Source organism: Alligator mississippiensis, chromosome 12 (genome assembly GCF_030867095.1).
Source record: "Alligator mississippiensis isolate rAllMis1 chromosome 12, rAllMis1, whole genome shotgun sequence".
In the NCBI taxonomy this organism is placed as follows: Eukaryota; Metazoa; Chordata; order Crocodylia; family Alligatoridae; genus Alligator; species Alligator mississippiensis.
Window position 1 is genome coordinate 49,666,188 of NC_081835.1, and position 19,581 is coordinate 49,685,768.

Consider the following 19,581-nt stretch of genomic DNA (forward strand, 5'->3'; position numbering starts at 1 on the left):
AGAGGCTGAGGACAATGGACTCATTTAGTCTGAAGAAGAGAAGACTGAGGGGGATTTGATAGCAGCCTTCAACTACCTGAAGCGGGGTTTGAGAGAGGATGGGCTGGGCTGTTGTCAGTGGTGGGAGATGACAGAACAAGGAGCAACGGTCTCAAGTTGCAGCAAGGGAATTTTAGGTTGGCTATTAGGAAAAACTTTTTCACTAGGAGGGTTGTGAAGTATTTGAATGGGTTACCTAAACAGGTGGTGGAACCTCCATCCTTGGAGGTTTTTAAGGCCTGTCTCGACAAAGCCTTGGCTGGATTGATCTAATTGGGGATGGGCCTGCTTTGAGCAGGGGGTTGGACTAGATGACCTCCTGAGGCCACTTCCAACCCTTATTTTCTAGGATTCTGTGATTCTGTGACTGTTTCTATCTGATATTTGGTCAGAAGACTGTCAATCCTAGTTGCCTTGCATCATGCCATTAAATACCTCAGTGTTTCCATACAGCCAGTTTTCCTACAACAGTATAGTTCAGTGGTTGAGATTCTGTAGGGCAAATGCTTATCAAATGATGAAAGGGAAAGGTAGACCAGGAGTGGTTAACGCATCAATTTTCATCATTGCAATCTGCCATGAGGGAGAAGGAGAGGAGGGCACAGTGCCAGCTTTCCTGAGTCGTTTTGCCCTGGGGCTGGCTTTGCTGTTGATGGAGCAGCTGGTTGTGGGAGTGGTGTCATGAGTGACATGGAAATGAAATTAAACCGAGCCGCAGAAACTATGAAGAGGATTTACCAATGGTCTGCTTCAGGTGACTCGTTGAAGGCAGTTCCTCTGACTATGGCTTCTCTGCAATATATATCTTCAATTAATGGTTTATCATCTCCTGTATTGGCTGTTACTCCCTCCCTTCAGAGAGACAACCTGCAAGCTCAGCCCTTGCTTATAACCAAGCCAAAGACACCACTGTGTTTCTGCAACTGGCAGCTGAACCTAGATCACGGGAGCAGAAGGAGAATGCAGGGGTGATCACAGTTGCAAGATGACCTCTCTAAGGGATTTCACCTGAGCACTCGCACAAAGCCATAGGAAGGAGAGATCCAAAACACAGACTTAGCCTTCTTGGAATAAATGAAGTTTCCTTTTCAAGGCAAATGTTGACCCCATTTAGCAGATGGATGCATGACTAACTTGCTGGTTACCTTTTTAGAACTTCCTTTTGTGGACTAAGACTTTCAGTTGTGAAAGGATTCAGTTGTTAACAAATTAAATTGTTTCTCCCAAGGTGCTAAGTCCTTGGTAGCAAGAGAAATAATTAGTTTATCCTTACTTGAAAGAGAGTGGGGGTGGCAAACAGAGCTATACAATATTTCATTGTGAAAGCTCCTGGCTATTTACAAGTAAAACCACTTTTTAATAAGGGGTAAGTAAGAGAAGTAGGAAAGAACGTTTTTCTACTTATGTAGCTCTCCAAACATCCGCTTATCCTTCCCTCCCTCTATTCCTCAATTACAGCATTAACAAATTCTCGTCACACGTGACCAGTTAGCAATAGAAATGTTTCCACCAGCTTTTTAACTCCACAATTATTACAGTTTTGGGGTTGACTCCTACTTGAGACCAGTTCTGTTCTCGTTTTCTGCTAACGGAAATCCAGAGTAACTTAACAGAATTTAGTGTTGCTATGGCTAAGAGCAGAATGTGACCCTGTCTACGTGGGTAGTTGTTTAAGTCTTTTGAGGTGATGGCTGGTGGGCACTCCTGTTCTCCAGTGATGGATGGTGGACGAACTTAAAGCAGATAGAATCGGAGGCCATGGAAAGGCCTACAGTTTAGACCTTAGTATTTATTTTGACACCACTTGTCATGACACCACCATTATCATCAGAGTTTAGAAATTCATGTTTACTTAGCAAGAACCACAGACTTGCATGCAAAACACAAAATGAGGCCCTATTAGCACAATGCAAAATCCACATATTATACCACATATAATTTGATACTCTAATGATATGGTATTTAATCCATGAAAGCACAGGTTTTTGTGAGGGCAGGGTGTGTATATTAGTATTCTATGGTATATCACTGTTTCTTTGGTCTTGTGTCTGGGATGATAGCATAGCGTCTGCATAGGGGTGCATGAGTTTAACAAGGAGAGGTGCAAACTTAGCATTGACCTGATCCTTTAGCACAAGTTGCAATGTACATAACGCTTGCCAAAGCTGTGAAGCCTGCAAGGTCTGTGAGTCAGGTAGTAGAAGCTCAAGTTGGTTGGTAGCATGTCAGAGTTTGCCTAAGGTATGTCTGTCCTGAATCACTACTGGAGGGAGGTGGGACAGGAGAAGAATTAAGTTACTTCAGAGCAAAAGCTCCCTTCTGTCATGTCCTGCTGGGTTTTTAGGTGTGAAGAATGTCAGGAGTGACTGTGGTGTCTGGGAACTTGTAATGTACTGGCTTCATGCATGTTGTTATATCCCACTAGCAGCTGAAACTGGTGACAAAGGAGCCTGATGTTGAGTAACAGCTAACAGAGCTATTAATTTCACTCCAGGATCAGGGAGTGCTTTTGGTGATGGAGGTTTTGTGCACGTTCCTACACTCTTACATTTCCAGCTCTTCATTATAGCTACTAGTAGTTGTCAGACAACTAAGCTTTCCACATAACATGGCTTGAAAAGATAACAAAAAGGCATTGTTCTGAGGGCCCCTGTAGGGTCACTGTAGGGCTTTTGGAGTAGTTAGATGGCTTTTCAGCAAACCCTTCCCAGTGAAGTCAATGAAGGAGCAACCATGACTGCAGATCAACTCTAATATCCAGAGAGCAGTCCCTCTGAGGCTTCATCAAGTCACAAGTGAAATGAGCTGGATGGGTCACAGCCTGAACTTTCCTGCAAAGCTCTTCATCCCATAGTCCTGAGCAGCGTGACTGAATCAAGCAGACCTGGACAGGTTGGACAAGTGGGCAGAAAACAACAGAATGCAATTCAACAAGGAGAAATGCAAAGTGCTGCACCTAGGGAGGAAAATTGTCTGGCACACCTACAGCCTAGGGAATGACCTGCTGGGTGGCACGGAAGTGGAAAGGGGTCTTGGAGTCCTAGTGGACTCCAAGATGAACATGAGTTGGCAGTGTGACGAAGCCATCAGAAAAGCCAATGGCACTTTATCGTGCATCAGCAGATGCATGACGAATAGATCCAAGGAGGTGATACTTTCCCTCTATCGGGCGCTGGTCAGACCGCAGTTGGAGTACTGCGTGCAATTCTGGGCACCACACTTCAAGAGGGATGCAGATAACCTGGGGAGAGTCCAGAGAAGGGCGACTCGTATGGTTAAGGGCTTGCAGACCAAGCCCTACGAGGAGAGACTAGAGAACCTGGACCTTTTCAGCCTCCGCAAGAGAAGGTTGAGAGGCGACCTTGTGGCTGCCTATAAGTTCATCACGGGGGCACAGAAGGGAATTGGTGAAGATTTATTCACCAAGGCGCCCCCGGGGGTTACAAGAAATAATGGCCACAAGCTAGCAGAGAGCAGATTTAGATTGGACATTAGGAAGAACTTCTTCACAGTTCGAGTGGCCAAGGTCTGGAACGGGCTCCCAAGGGAGGTGGTGCTCTCCCCTACCCTGGGGGTCTTCAAGAGGAGGTTAGATAAGCATCTAGCTGGGGTCATCTAGACCCAGCACTCTTTCCTGCCTATGTAGGGGGTTGGACTAGATGATCTATTGAGGTCCCTTCCGACCCTAACATCTATGAATCTATGGATCACCCAGAAGTGTATTCATCCAGCCAGTGTCCTGAGGATGCTTTACACAAAACCCATTGTGCAGGGAAATGAGCAAAGGGCACATATTGCCCTTAACTATTCTGCTGAGTCCCCTAAAATGTAGCCTAGGGAAAGCTCTGGGTTTCGTGTTCAATCCTGGATGTAAACAAAATGGGAAGAGCAACCTTGAGCAGTATGAGCAGGATTCATTCTTGCTTCCCAGATTCACAAGGTCCTAATACAAGAGCCCCATGGCCAACCATGGAATGGGCACACCTTGGAAGTACTCTCCTCCCAACCAGTATGGACAGCCCATCACCAGCACAAGAGATGTTCCTCCCAGTCCATTGGAACAGCCCAGCTGGTAGAAAGGAAAAGGGGTTGAATGTGGGGTGGGGGTGTGGGTTTGGAGGATTCCATGGAGCAGTCTCTATTGCAAATGCACTGTGGCAGATCTTTGCCCTTAAATGATTCCCTTCATCCAGGTGTTTGCTGGCAGCCAGTTGCAGGGCATCTGAGCTCTGAAATCTTTTATAGATTCTTCTTAATCATGGATCAGTGGCTAAAAAAATATTTTTCATTAAACATCTAATGAAGCAAAGCTTTAGGTTGGTTTTTTTTTTTCTATCTGTGCTGGATGTTAATAACTGCTAATGCTTCTTTTTCTTTGAAACAAGAAGCAGCTAGAGGATTAATTAAAAAAAGTAATTGGCAGGGAAGGAATTAGGTCTGTGAATGCATCTTGTATCCCTAAGAAAACACAACACGATTAAAAGAAAAGTTGGGGGTGGGGGGCAGGGAGGAAGGGGCTTAGCATATGGGTGGAAGCAGCTGTTGGGTCTGTGCATAGAGTAACCATGGAAATGCCAAGATTCCCTGATTTTTTATGCACTTTACATGACTATGTTCACTGAGAGATGATTGTCCCTGAATGCCCCACACTTGGCCTCTCCTTCCCTTGCTGTCCCCAGCTGACCCAGGCACAGGGTTACTCCAGAGTCACTCCTGCCCCACTCCAAATGCAGGCTGTGACTATGTGGGGTGCCAGGCTCAGCAGGGGACAGTGGTGGTGGTATGCAGGTTCCTCCTTCCAATGCCTGCTCTGGGATGCCTGTGGGAGATGCTGGTGGGGGGGAAGGCAGGGAGCAGAGGCTGGAAGAGAGAAGCTGCATGCTGCCACTGCTGCCCCTGGCTGAGCATGGAGCCCTACGCAGCTGATCCTTGCCGTGTGCAGCTGAAGGGGGCAGGAGTGGCTCTGGACCCCACACTGTCCTCGGGTCAGCTGGGGATAGTGACAATGGTGTTGGCAGGGACCAGGTCCCCCCCTTAGTGCACCTGCTCCCTACCTGGCTCTCTGGTATTCTCTGCCAACGTGGGGGCTCCTTTCACCCTTTCCCCTACCCCCTCCATGGTCTAAGGGACAGAGTATCACATTGCCCTTTAAGAAATCCTGCATCTGTCCATAGGCGAACATGACTGGCAAATGTTGCTAAGGACTGCTGACTGGTGGCCTCAGATAGAGCAGGCCTCCTCTCTCCCATCTGTGGGTTGGCTCCTTTTTCCATTTGTTGTTCATGTAGCAAACTGGCAGAAAATCAGCCCCAAATCCACAATGCTTCCCCCTATTTTTCCATTGTTTTTTGAAAATATATATAAAGAACAAGTCAGCGCGTGAAGAACGCCCAAACATCCCACTTCCACCATTCAGGGGACATAAACCCCACTGATAGGGGTATCCGCATATGTGCAGCTGACCTCAGCAACCTCTCTTTACTGGAAACTGTCAGAAACGAGGTGCATTGTTGCTATGCTGGAGCTGGGCGAGGAGCGTGTCTGTATACTTGCATGCTGTTCCTCAGGATATCCTTCCAGTTATAATATCTTGCCAGTGACCATTGCTGGGGTCTGATCTCTGGGAGTAGATTGAAAGGGCAATGGGTATGTGTTCAGCTGCATAGAGAGATTTCCTCTGTTCTCTTGCTTCCCTTTCTATGCTGGCAAAGGGATCTGCTGCTCCAGATCTTCTCCCGAATCTGTGTCTGTGCCTGAGGTAAACCACGATTCTACACAATAAATACGAGTATGCCCTCTGTTTCAGATCACCTGTTAGCGGACTCCTATATCGGACAGGAGGACTCCCCTGAGATGCAGCAGGCAGCTCAGAACAAGCGCAGACTCTCTGTCATCTCTGATGGCAAGTTTGAGAGGAGCTTCTCTGAGGAGCGGGCCGAGAAGATCCCAAGCGAGGGGCCAAAGCCACGTGTGTACACAATCTCCGGCGAGAGGCCGATGCTGTCGGACCATGAGAATGACAGCATGGAACTGGTGGTGATGAAGGGCACCGGGCAAGAGGAGTGTCACCATGGCCAGCCCCTGCAGAGTGCTTGCAGCTCTCACAACATCAGCAGGCATTGCAAAGGTTGGGCAGGAAGTCGGCAGGGCTCCAAGGAATGCCCCAGCTGTGCTCGGCTGGCAGCCTCCTCCCAGCACTCCTTTGACCTGGAGCAGCATCAGTCCAACGAGACAGGGTGGCGTAGGAAAAAGCTGGAGAGGATGTATAGTGTTGATCGTGTGTCTGGTAAGTGAGTGAAGGGACTTTGTGTTCAAAGGGCGCTAAAGTTCCTACTGACAGGGGCCACTAATGGACAACACATGTCTCCTGGCTTGAGAAATGAATCTGCAGGGAATAGGCCCTTGTCTGGCTACTTGGTATTTCCCAGGAAGTGCCTCACTAGTCTGTTGTACCTGCATTCTGTTGAAAGATAGTAGGCAGAGATCAGGCTTAGAATAAGTCAGGAGTCTGTTTGGCTGCAAGAGCTAACGTCCCAAAATAGACCACTCACAGTGTTATATGGTCCTTATGTAGCTGAGAGGAGTCCCAGTGTTGGCTCCGCTCCCACTTACCAACAGCACAGTAACAGATTCCACCAAGGTCCTTAAGGAAGCCCATGGCATAACCACATAAGTGCTGTGTGGCAGTGTTATAAAGACGCTATACAATCCTATAGCATAATGCTGCCATGAGTGGAATAAAACAGTTCAGTGTCACTTTACAAAGTGATGCTGTTCTACAGATACTAGATAGAGCAATATGCCATTTCACCACTACTTTGATCTGTGGTCTATTTTCTTTAATGGCACAAGTATCTTCAGGGAAAGTAACTACAATTTCCTCATTTGAGGCTGAGAAATACCTGATTTCTTTAAAATCAAAAACTCATCAAACTTGTCATGTCAATTCATATATCATGTGTATTACATATGATGCAACACAGGCACCTCTATCTCCTTACCTCTATAGTCCATGCTATTAAGTTGATGCCTCGCTGGCCGTAAAAGCTGTGACTTTATTGACCTGACTTTTTTTTTAAATAAAACACAAAAGGCTTTAAGAGCCAGTTGTGAAATTAGCTATAAGAGGGTCATGTTTTCAACAAAAGATCAAATATGCCACAAAGCTTCTGGAGTTGTTTGTTCCCTGGATCACAGAGATATCTCTGTTTGTAGCGTGTTATGAAGTTTAGACTAGAAGTCATATTTACAGTCCTGTCTAGCTAAAATTAGGCACTTAAGTCCATACATAAACTATTCTAAAGGAAGTGTCCTGATTTTCAAAGGTGCAGAACAGCTCCCAACACACCTTTCCAAATTGAAGCATTTGTATTTGGGTACCTCTCAAATGCATTTCAGTGTTTCACCTTAGACAACCAGACACAAACATTTTGCTATAGTATATTATTTTGGTTTCTTCAATACAAAAAATGAGAGAGATTTTCAGCTTTCGTTCAGACGTGTGTCTGACTTATTATTGTCTTGCATGTAATGACAGAGTGGAAAGGTTTGTGTGAAAACACAAAAACAACAAAGCCTGGTATTTTTGTCATGGTGGGACCCCAAACTGTCTGTGTGATTCAGTCCTGTTGGGATAGCACCCTGAGTGCTTTTCTGATAAATGGCAGCCACAAGAACTTTGAGTTAGGAAGGTAGAAAATGTTGGATGTTAAAACTTTGTGTGTTTTCATATCCTTTTTTTTAACATTAAAGCAAATGCGCTTCATGCTAATGGAGCTTGTACAGATTAAGTGAAACAAAACCATGAGCAAGGGCCTTAAAATTGTAGATGGCACAATTCCACCTCTAGGATTTAACATCACTGGACAAGAAAACACCAAGGCAAAGAAATGCCAGGGTGGGAGAATTCCAGTCTCCATTTCTACCTTCTCAGGGCAACCCTTGGGTGCCTGAGCTTTTTGATGCATACTTTCAGCTGGGTAGTCTTATTCATGGGGGCAAGTTGCCTTTACTAAATGAAGGCCGCCCTTCTGAAAATGTACCTCCAAGGATGAGAAAGTGGAAATAGACTTATTACTCAGAAGCACTGAGTGTTGGGCCTGACTCTGCAAATGTTTGTGTTAATAGTCCATACTCATGTGAGAAGCCCTGTGAAAGTCAATCATATTCACGCAGAGAAGTAATGATAATTGTGTGAGGAAGGGATTGCAGGATCTGGCTCATCATCCTCAATAAAAGGAGCAATTTCTATCTGCTGATGTAAACTGCCTCATTATTGCTCATGTATCCTTTCGTTTATTGAAAGCAAGCTGACTCCTGACATTTCTTGCACTGTCTTACTACTGTCAGATAAAGATCAAAATCATTCATCCCTGCCATCTTCTACAATGTAATGACCTACTCATGTCCTCTATAGATAAGAGTCCCGTGACCAGTCACGCAACATGAAGTGCATGTCACCCCGTGCCCTTGTGTTAGACAGCTGCCAGCTGACCTATGAGATTCCTAGAACTCCTTATCTTATAGGAGAAAGATTCTTAATTGGCAATGTAATGCGCTTCCCAGATCAAATCCCGTTATGCATACCAGCACCATGTTCTTTATGTTTCTCTAGCCTACTGTAATTTCACTGCGGTGCCCTGGTGTTACTGCTTAAGGAAAACCAGTGAAAAAGAGCAGATATGCAATAGACTGCAACAATTATTTCATGGCAAGTCATTCACTCACGGTGAGAAAAAAGGCTATTGGAACCTCTGGAATAGCAATGCAAAAAATACATTCCCTCATTTCCCCAAAGTCTCCCCTGCAGCATTGCTTGTGCCCTTCAGTGTATGGATTCCAAGTACAAATTATTGTGGCAGGATCGTCCTACCAGTGCAGTTAAACATAATCTAATCTGGGGTCTTACACTGAGCTCATCTCCATGGTATCTGAACACCATTCCAAGCTGTTGTCCCCTGTGCAGCTGCTGACATCATGCTATAGCCACCTGCTAGTTGACATAAAGTAAAAGAAATGTTGAGACATTTTAGGCAATGTGGCTGGCTAATGTACAGAACATCCATGCTCTAGAAGTGTCCTGCACGTGCCAAATGCAACTGCATCACCCCTTAAATAGTTCCCTAGGCATGTGATCTTCACCCCTCTTGCATCAGACATTAGCAACAGCAGGCTCAGCTCTAGGCATTTAGTAGGGGTTGATGACTAGTTGAATCCTTCAGCTGCCATTATAAGCTTCCAAGTGATCATTAATCTCCAGGAGAAGCCCCGTGCTTTGGTTGTTTTTTGTTTAGACATGTCATATGACAGATATTTACAGAAAAGAGGAGCAAGCCCCTATGCTCCCTGCATCGCACAGATTATAAGAATGCCTCAGGAGAACATTTATGCTTATTAAACCAAGGCTTACCCTACTGTATGAGCTCTGGAGGTTGAAACAGGTTGGGTTTTTACCAGGCAGGTATGTCGGATGCTTCCATGCTGCTCTGGTGCCTCAGTCCTGATACGTAGTATTGTAGCTGTGGTGGTCCTGGAAATATGAGAGAAGCAGGGTTTCTCTCTTATTAGACAAATTTGATAGTTGGGAGAGATGTTAGACAAGTTTTTATGCACAAAATGCCCTTCTTCAGGCCTGGAAAAGAAGCAGATACAATCTCAGCTAAATTATCAAACAAATCAGGCATCACCCCTGGCTTACAGGGACCACTCCATGGGGTGAGCATAAAATCACCTGCTTTCTATATCCAGGCTATTCACTGAAGTCTTGTCAGGTAGTGTTGATTGCTGCTCATAATTTTCCTGTCATGAATTTGAACCAGTGACCTGGAACTGAACAGCTCCAAAGGTCACCATCCATCAGTCCTCTGCGGTATCTATCCCTAAGACAGGGGTGGCCACTGGCCAACCTGTGGCTCTGGAGCCGCATGCAGCTCTTCTGAAGTTAATATGGGTCTCCTTGAATCTTTGCACAAGCACATGGTGACCAGCTGCCATAGCTGTTATGTCACGTCATGTGTTGGTGCAAAGATTCAAGGAGATGCATATTAACTTCTGAAGAACCGCATGCGGCTCTGGAGCTGCAGGTTGGCTGCCCCTGTGGCCTAGGGGGTCTTTATGTAATCATGGTATAAAACAAAATTCAGACCTTCCCCCCACCGATTGATTGCTGAGGGTTCAAGGCTTTCAAATTGAGATACACTGCTGAAGATCTGTGCTCCATTTGCCAATCATTTCCTGTTTGCAGATGTAATTGCATTGTAATAAGGACTAGGCACTTGGTATGTTTGAAAACAACTTTATATTTAAAAAGAGATTTCCTAAAAGTTTCTACACGCAGGTCTTGATGTATTTGATTAGCTGAGAAAGGGAAATCAATTATCATGGCTTTCTAATTAATTGTTCATGGAACACTAATGTATGTAGACTGATGAAAAGCACAGTTTGCAGCCACATTTTTCATGCTTGCAATGAACTGGCATGACTAGATTGGTACCTTATCTGCAGTCTATCTACTTAATGATCTATATGGTAGCTAGATGGCTATCTATTTGTGCTTGCGGAGCAGATGGCAAGATGTCTGATTATTAATGGTCACACCCACAATGAATTGCAGGGGCATTCAAAATGCATGTGCAGTTTTTGTGGCCACATATGGTAATTATGCTCATGAAGCTGAAAGTTGGGTTGATTGTTCTTGGTAGCAGCACAGTCACGACAGTGTTGGTAGATGAAGCTAATGTTCTTGAAACACTAATTTGTGAAGTAAGATACAGGAGCAATAATGTCTGGCAAGGTTGCTATACAAGGTATTCATGGAATTTGGGATGGACAGAGTTGAAGACCCAGTGTCCTCAACTCCTGAGGCTCTAGCTCCATGCTACTAGTATAAATGTTTTCTTACCCAGTGGCTGGTGATTTTTTACTGGAGAGGTTACAGTAGAGAGTCCCTGTTAGGATATAAACTAATCTGTTCAGGACTAATATGCCCTGGGGGGGTTTTCTGAGCCTTATAATCCATCAGTGTTTGGAATTTCATCCCAGCAGTCCTGCTCCGCACAAATCACTCTCTCATATCCCTAATGCTGATAATTTTTCCCTGTAACTTTCCTGTCTCAAAATACCCTTCTCTCAGATGGCACTGTCTCTCTCCAGGCTAGTACTATATAAGGCAGACACACCTGAAAAGATCTAGCACAGTCTATGGCCATGCGTATAGTTCAAACACAGCTGGTCTCCCATCTTACAGAAAGTGTAAGGTAACAGATGTTGATGTTGAAAAAATGAGTAAGCAGAGAAAGCTGAGGTGGGTGATTCTTTCCTATGAATGGACAGAAACTCACTGCCTCCAAATGGGGTTTGACTGTTGAGGATGGGTGCTAAGAGACTGGCTGTCTTGGTAAGTTGTTACCATCACCAGCTAGAATCATCTGATCTCTGTTTGTCTGCTGAATGCTCAGGTTTTGCTCTTTCTCCTTCCAGATGATGTCCCCATACGGACCTGGTTCCCCAAAGAGAACCTTTTCAGTTTTCAAACTGCTACTACAACTATGCAAGCGTAAGTGAAACTTCTGCTGCAGTTCCCACCACTTTTCTTATGCTTAGTGTGTGGTCCACACATGATTGCATCTTAGGGTTTCAAAGTCTTTGGCAATCAAGCTTCGTGGTATAGGGTGAGGGCAGTTCTGGTCCTTAACTCCTTCATTTGCTTAATTGCTTCTTCATTTTCTCATTCACTGATTCAGACTCATTCTTCACTCATTCATTTGTCCTTGCTGATTCAGACTCATTCAGTCTGTCTCTTTATTAACTTCTTTCTTGATCAGCTTTCTGACTCCTTTTGCGCTCTGTCTGTTGGGCACAGTGTCCTGGCTTGTAGGTATGTGACTGCTTCTACAGGAATATCAGCCAGGCACTTTAGATTTGCTTCTGTTGTAGCTGCCACTTCAGGTGAGGCATGAAACCAGGAAAGTTGTACTCTCATCACTGTTGTAGAAGGCTCTGCACCCCATGTCCTCAGCCTGGATCTTGCAGTTGAAAGAGCAAATCAGACTAAAATGCTCAGAGAAGAAAGGTTGCATCTGAATTAGGAACCGCCTCATTTCCTTTCACCTGCACCATGACTCAGATACCCTGAGAGGAAACTGTTCCCAGGGGTCTGTATAGAGTGGGAATGTCTCATTTTGAGGCCTTAGTCCACTTGTTGCAAAACATTTTCTTGCCTGCTTAATGAAATCCCTGAATTGTTTCTTACTGGACCTAAATTACAACCATCTTCTCAAACTAATGACTTGTGATGGGAGGGAAACTGAGGGAGCACCTTCCCCAGTCTAATGCGTTTTTCCCTTCCACCTTATTCTGTCCTGCTCCCTTCCCCTTGGCACAGACCTGCTCTGTCTCTGCTGTCACCCTCTCCCCTGCTTCTCCTTACTGCTCCCTTCCCAACCTGACCTTCTCCCTCTGTCGTCCTCCCTGATCCTTCCTATGCCTCTGTACTGAAGGGTGGGGGCAGCTCTGAAAAGAAGTCAAAAGTTTTTCCTGGGTTAACCCTGAAGCCAAATTAGAAATATAAGAGTGCTACTCTTTCATGGCAAGAACGGCACAGGAGAAGCTAGTTGCAGAGAAGTGAGAGAGGTCTGTATCGGAGAACAGTTTACATCTACCACCTCAGCTGGCAGTCAGCATCACCTGGCCACACATGAACATCTGGAGAGGAAGCCTGTCCTCAATGAAGCCATTTAACTAGAACTGTCCATGCATTCATGGCACAACCTGTTGGCCAGACTCGTGCTGAGGGGAGTAGTGTGATCACATTGAGAGCATCTGCATTCTCTGTCTGTGTCCTTGCTATGGTGCTCTCCTTATATACCCCTTTGCCCTCTTCCTCCTTAGTGAACCCTTCTTACAGATAAGAAGGCAGTGTGTGACACTCACTAGTGCCACCTGCCATCACATGTGGCTTCCAAAGACAGGCTGGCACTGTAAATAATAATTTAGATAGCCTGCCAGCCAGGCAGAGAGATCTACGTAAAGACCTAGGTGAAATGTCTTAAAGGATGATTTAACACAGTTTTGTTTTGCTGTGAGAGAGCGCTGTTGGTAACAAATCCTTGCACTGAGCTGTGTTTCACAGATTTAATTTACTAAACCAAAAGCCCACAAAACAGCCAGGCAAAACAGCCCTCTACCTCTGGCCTCAGGGAATGCCCTCTGCTGTTCTCTACATTTTGTCACCCTTGTCATGTGAAGGATTTATCACCAGACCATATTCCAGGCATGGATATGGGATTAGACCTGTTGAAAATCAAAATGGACTCCTAAAAATGGAGCAGCTAGAGTCTGGATATTAGCCAGCTTGGTGTGAGGAATGATGTCTTTGGGAGACTTTCTGCGTAAGAGCCGAAGGAAACAGAGCTATCTTTAACTCTGCTTCTTAAATCCCTGGAAAGCCTATGGAGATCTCTGTGAACCCCTAGCCTCTCTTTCCAAGGATAGATGTAAATCCACATCTTCTGCTCTTGTAGTCTGAGAGATTCAGAGGGCTGCCAGCTTCCTTTTTTCTGCAGACAACGGATGCTCTAGGCTCAGTTTATGGGACTTAGTCACTTTGAGGTGGAGTTGTCTGGGCAAACTTAAATCCCATTGTAGCCTAGCGGGCCACATGCTGGTATTACTTGCAGAAGTAAATCTGCAAGTGGGCTAAAGTGGGACTTGAGTTATGTGTAGGCCACATGCTGGCGCTCTGTCTAAAGGAAGCATCACCACATAGGTAAAAGTTTCATAATAAAGACCTGACATGGAGATAATTTGAATGGGACATTGTCTTCCACTCCATAAGAAATATTTGCTCCTCTGTAATGAAGATACGTGCAACACAGAAGGCCTGGCAAGGGTAGTGCACTAATGAGCGTCTCTTCTCTTTTCCTTTCTCTGCATCTCCTGGGATTTCTAGCATCTCGTAAGTACAGCCTTCATTTTCTGTTTCCCTGTTTGTCGGTGTCCCAGCCAAAACCCTTCCCTCACCTCAGTGTTCACTAGGGCTTTTCTGATTCAAGGGCTGCGCAGTCAGCTTGCCAAAGGATTGATTACTGCACCTAGTATGTATATGAGGAACAGACTACAGCCGTGCTCATTTTCAACATGGAGACTACAGCTCCCAGCATGCTTATCTTCAACTTGATCCAGTCAAACAGAGGAATTGCACGCTGAACCTGTAGTCTCCAGGGTCTACACCTGGAGCAGATACCATCATTCATTCTGGGAGCCATATTCTGGCCACCTGTACTTGCTCCAGGAGCAGTTATCTATCTGCCTTCCTACAGCAGCTGTAAAGAAACAGTGCACAGTGGTTTGCTACCCCATCCCGTCCCTTGCCCGTGACACGTAACGTTGTGTGTGGCCTCAGCCTCTCTTTTTCAGAGCCAGCTTGTTTTTGTTGTGAGGGTGGCTCCTTTCTCTCTTTCTCTCTCTCTTGTCTAGTGAGAGCGTTCTCTCTCCTGTCTCTGTGTTTCATGTTGTCTCCAGTTCAAAGCTGTGTAGTTGGTTAATGGCTTAAAATGGTTTCCCAGGGCGTTCAGGGGCTACGCAGAGAGGAAGAGACGGAAACGAGAAAATGATTCTGCAGCTGTTATTCAGAGGTAGGGCCCGTTTTCTCGCACTGCCATAACCTTGCCTGGTGTTGCATGGGCCTTTTGGGTGTCCTCAGTGACGCACGATGGCGTTGAACATGGTTGCCCATCGTTCACGTTGCTGTTCACCGGGGATGCTAGCAAAGGCCATGCAGACAATCTGCAGGTGAATGACGCTACCTTACGCAAGCTAGCCAGTCTCTGCCTTCTTAAAGAGACACTGTCAAGCATCTTAAGCTTCAAAGCAACGTGCACAAGAGCTTAAGGCCCAGATGTGTAAAATGCAGATGCATGACTTTGCAGATGCAGTTGCTGTAACTAAATCTATTATTTCAGTAATCGTGTATGCTGATGGCTAGGTAAATGTTTAACTGATAATTTGTGCGCACACTGTTCACATTTACACTTGCATTTCTAGACGTCCAGGCCTAAATTCAGTATTAGTATAGTATCTCTGGCTTGTAAAGATCTATTATCAAATCTTTCATTCCATCACTGAGGAGCGAACCCCCCCAACATGGTCTCATATTCTCTGTGCTGGCTTCACAGGTTCCACAATTTAGCCAGCACTGTAATCAGAACTGTTCTAACTTCAGAAACTCAGTATATTTTTTCGTAGCTGGGTGAGCAAGATAAGACAGTATGTTTGTGACACTGGTTAAAAACAGTTCTGTTCAAAGGAGGAGAAAGAGAAAATCAGTATTTCTACAACAGAAGGGGAAAAAGGTAACAGTGGGGAAGGTATCTCCGTTGTCCAAGGTATTTGTTCTTATCTACAATGGAGAAAAACAGGAACTAAAATTACAGTCCTATAAATGGCTAGACAGTGTCTCTTTAAAAAGAAAGTGACAGCTCAGGGTTATCTAGGAGATAAGTCTGTGTTAGAGAAGACAGGCTGGACAGTGTTCACACAGCGGGGCAGCTTTGGCGCTGGCACTTGCCATAGATATCCGCCCAAGTCCTCCTATGTCCTGCCCTGAATGGTTAGGTTGGAGTGTAAATATAGGACAGAGTAACACTATCCCTCATGTGAGCATGCTGCATGTCCCCTTACCTCTGATGGAGGGGATCAGGGCAGGACAAGGGTGTACACCTGTTTGCATTATCTCTTGTGGTAGGATTTGGTCATAATGAATATAAAGTGGATTCTTTAGTAAGGCAGCTGCAGGCAGGGGGACCCAATGGTTTTCTGTGGCTTTCTATATCCCAGGCTAACTGCTGGCTGCCTTGCACTTAAGGGGTCAAGTAGTGAGTGGTGAAGTCTCTTCCCCCAATACATGAGACATCTTCGTCTCCTCTTCATCTCAGGCCCTTTCTATTTTGAGAAAGAGGCCTGGGCATTCAGCAATGTGATGGTGCTGACCATACACATTAGATGCATGGGGGGAAAACATTGCTTTGTTGCTGAGCATGCTCCCTGGCCCTGACTCTCACCTTGGAAAGTGGAGCTCTGGGACTGAGAGTCCTTCAGCAAGATGCTGCAGGTGAATGAATGGATCTGTGACAGTCGCACAGTTGAGAGCTGGGATTGGAGCATAGTGGTCCAGGCAGACAGGAGGTGCTACTGTGGTCTTTCTGAGATTCTGATATCTTCTAATGATTTTCCTAATCTCACCAATCTCTCTTCAAGAGATTAAACATGATGCTGTTCAGAGTGGGAATTCATCAGTCTAGATAGACCTGCAAGCTGTGCAGGGTCAGAAATGGTACCCGGGCTTGGGCTGGTTCTGCCTCAAGCATCTTTGGGATGTGATGGGTACTCTGGAGATGGTGCAGTGGCAGCACGAGCTAGGGTGGCAAGTTAGTGCCTGTTCAGCAGTAGAAAGGGTATTTGCAAAGAGGAAGAATGAGTAGCTATTTCTTTCTATTTTTAACCCAACTGATGTTTGCTGGATTTTGGTGGATTGAGAGATTGTGGCAAATTAAAACATTTAATCGCATTGTGCTTGGTGGGTGCAGGCATCTCTCAGTTGCTGGTGATTTACCCCAAGCCCTGCCCCCATTGGCAAGGAGTATGTGGGTCATCACAGTGCTCTTCCCAAACTTGTCACTTCTGTGATTTCCATTCCTCTGAGGGTTTGTGCCCTCAGGGGCTACACCTCCCCCCCACTTTCTTTGGTTCTTCAGCTGCTGCTTATGAGTAAGGGCAGACAGCAGATGCTAGAGCAGTACAGCTGCAAGAGACAGGAAGCGTGCAGTGACCCAGTCTGGAACCAGCACTCGTGAAACGGAGCCAAATGGTCTTTGGATGCAGAGGAGGTGCAGAGGCTAGTCAGTCTAATGACAACTTCCTTCAAGAGTGTTTCTTATTAGAGGGTCAGGTAAAAGAAGCAGGAGAAGGAATCCTTTTACTCTTTCCCTCTCTCCATGGGTTTTGCCCTGCAGAAACCTTCCTTCCAGCAGCTGGGGACTGACTGAGCTCTACTGAGATCCTATCAGTGCTGTTCTTAGCAGTGCATGGATACTGTATCTTGAGAGCTGCCCAAAACTCTCCCTCTGGAGACAAGCCAAGCTCTCTTTGTAGTTTTCAGCACAGGGAAAATGCACTCTCCCACTGCACAGACCATCTCCTTTGCAGGAGGCCAATCTATGAAGAACAGAACATATGACAAGGAAAGGTTTTGTTATAAACACATGGCTGAAGTCCCAAGTTGATTGCAGTGGCCTGGGCAGTTAAGATTAGCACTGAGTGTTTCTGATAGGAGTTAGGGGAGTGCAGATGTTTGCATAATAACATTGTAGAGTTGCGGGTTGCCTTTTGCTGAGTTCCCTCTGAGGCATATCCCTGTTTTCCTAGAAAATTGCTTTGCTTAAGTTAAACTTGCAATGAGACTTCACACCTCAGGGCATTAGCCAGTGATCACGTAGACCGCCAGAAAGGACCCCTTCTACCTCCACACACACTTCATACAGAACACTGCACAGGTCAAATGCAGTGTGGGTTTATAAAACACCAAGTTTAGGTCAAAACTGGGAATAGGATGCTTGTCTAAAGGTGCCACTTGTTTTATGCACTATGGAGAATACAGTGAATATTACGGCATTCTGGTGAAGTTCTGTCAAATGTCATAAATTGTGCAAGCCTAGAGATTAGTTTGTTTTAGAGGGATTCTCAGCCCCACTTTGACTGTTTGCTTGTACTTTTTCATTTCAAATAGCTGGATCTGAACAATGATTTCCATGTCTACACTGGATGTGGTTGTGCGATGTAGAGATACCGTAGCTAGGTCCAAGTGGGATAGCAGGGTTTTTTGGAAGTAGTCTACCTATGGGACCACAGAACTTCACCAGGGATAATTTACTCAGCTTCTCTGTGATTGTTAGTGTGGTGAGACTGCTCCTTATAAGTGAGCAAACTTTGGTACCCCTGTTCAGTGTTGTAAGGAAATACCCAGCAGAGGGAAGCATCAGCTTCATGAGGAATCCAGGTGCAGGTATCTCTTATAATCATTGGTGTGAGAGCAGGGTCTGAGGGGGAGCTTGCACTGCAGAGATGGGCTGCTCTAATTTAACTGAGGATCAAAGTGAAGTCAAACGGAAGCATTTTTTGATACAGTCCTCCCTATTGTCCATCCTCATGCCTCCCTTTCTGTGGATAAGATGCTCCATCTCTTGGACTTCTTTGGGTCAAGCATTGAAAGACTGGATAGGTGCTGTCTTGGCAAGTGGCTGTGAGCCTGCATGAGTCCACATCAACCTCAAGAAGCCTGGAGTTGATGTAACCAACACTCAGAGAGGGCTGGAAAGGACTCCTATCTGTATTTGGCCCTGTCTTGGGCAGAGCTGCTGACAGGCAGAGTCTGTTTTGTACAGAATTGAGTATGGGGGATAGTAGCCAGATATTAAGATCCTAACAGATCCCTCTGTGGGTAGATACTGTCCCTGTATACTTGCCAGTCCCTCCATTTGGATCCCAGGGAGGAAGGTACATGTTCAGAGGCACTGTTAGTCAGATTGGTAAAACACTTGCTTCTGGGGAGCATTCCTGTTTCACTGGCCAGTGGAAGCCAACAGTGGAAAAGACTGGTGTGATCTCTTCTAGCCTTTTCCTGTAGGGACCAGGACAGGATCCTTCCTGCTAGTTGCTAAGTCAATAACATCAGCAAACATGAACAATAGCAGTGTCTAAGACTATGCTCTAGAAATGGGCAGAGCTGTGAGCACGGTGCAGGCATGTAGCGCAAGCATGGCAGGGGCCAGAAGCATCTCCACATTTGTATGGCAACGTCTGTGGCAGAGGAGGAAGTGAGTGGTTGCATCTGCTCTCCATAAGGACGGGATGAGTAGCCAGTTCAGCAGGCAGTAGTCTCTTTGGCTGCCATAAGATGGAAGTAGAGTCGAAGCAACAAATCAAAGGAAGATGAATGAGGATGGTTGATAAACAGGAGCACAGTGACACCGGCACTGCAGCCCACCAGAAGTTCAAACACAGCCACATCCCCTAGTTGGCAAATACCCCCTGCCCCTGCTGCTGACCAAATGCAGCTAGAGTTGCTCCGGGAGTTTTGCTGAGCTTTGTGCCTCTGGATATAAATGCCTGGAAGGAAGGAAAGGATCTTCCTATTCTACCTCCACCAACTTGCTGTTCCTTCTTGGGCCTGATTGTTGCTTAACACAGTTCTTATTAGAGGTTTGCTTTTGCTTTTTTTCCCCCAGGAACTTTCGGAAGCATTTGCGCATGGTCGGGAGCCGACGGGTGAAAGCACAAAGTAAGTGAGAACCCGTAAGGCCTGGCTGTGTGAGGTGGAGGTCCTAGGCAGGGGCAGGCAATTATTTTGGGCAGAGGGCCACTTACTGAGTTTTGGCAAGCCATCAAGGGCTGCGTAACAGGCAGCCCAGGGCAGTTAAATATTAATTTTCTAAATTTTTTAGGGGCCTCGCAGACCGGGTAGAATGGACTGGTGGGCCGCATCTGGCC

General features: G+C 45.8%; 1 protein-coding gene across 3 annotated transcripts in view; it reads left to right on the forward strand.

The window, feature by feature from the left end:
* The window catches only part of NSMF (NMDA receptor synaptonuclear signaling and neuronal migration factor), a 66,386-nt gene that overhangs the window by 21,727 nt on the left and 25,078 nt on the right, over positions 1-19,581 (forward strand). For 2 of the 3 annotated variants that reach the window (XM_019475955.2, XM_059715486.1), the window contains 4 exons: positions 5,846-6,325; positions 11,518-11,593; positions 14,604-14,672; positions 19,320-19,372. In XM_019475955.2, the coding sequence (XP_019331500.1) occupies positions 5,846-6,325; positions 11,518-11,593; positions 14,604-14,672; positions 19,320-19,372 (678 nt within the window). The remainder of the gene's footprint in view (positions 1-5,845; positions 6,326-11,517; positions 11,594-14,603; positions 14,673-19,319; positions 19,373-19,581) is intronic. The other variant, XM_019475957.2, reaches the window with a different exon arrangement.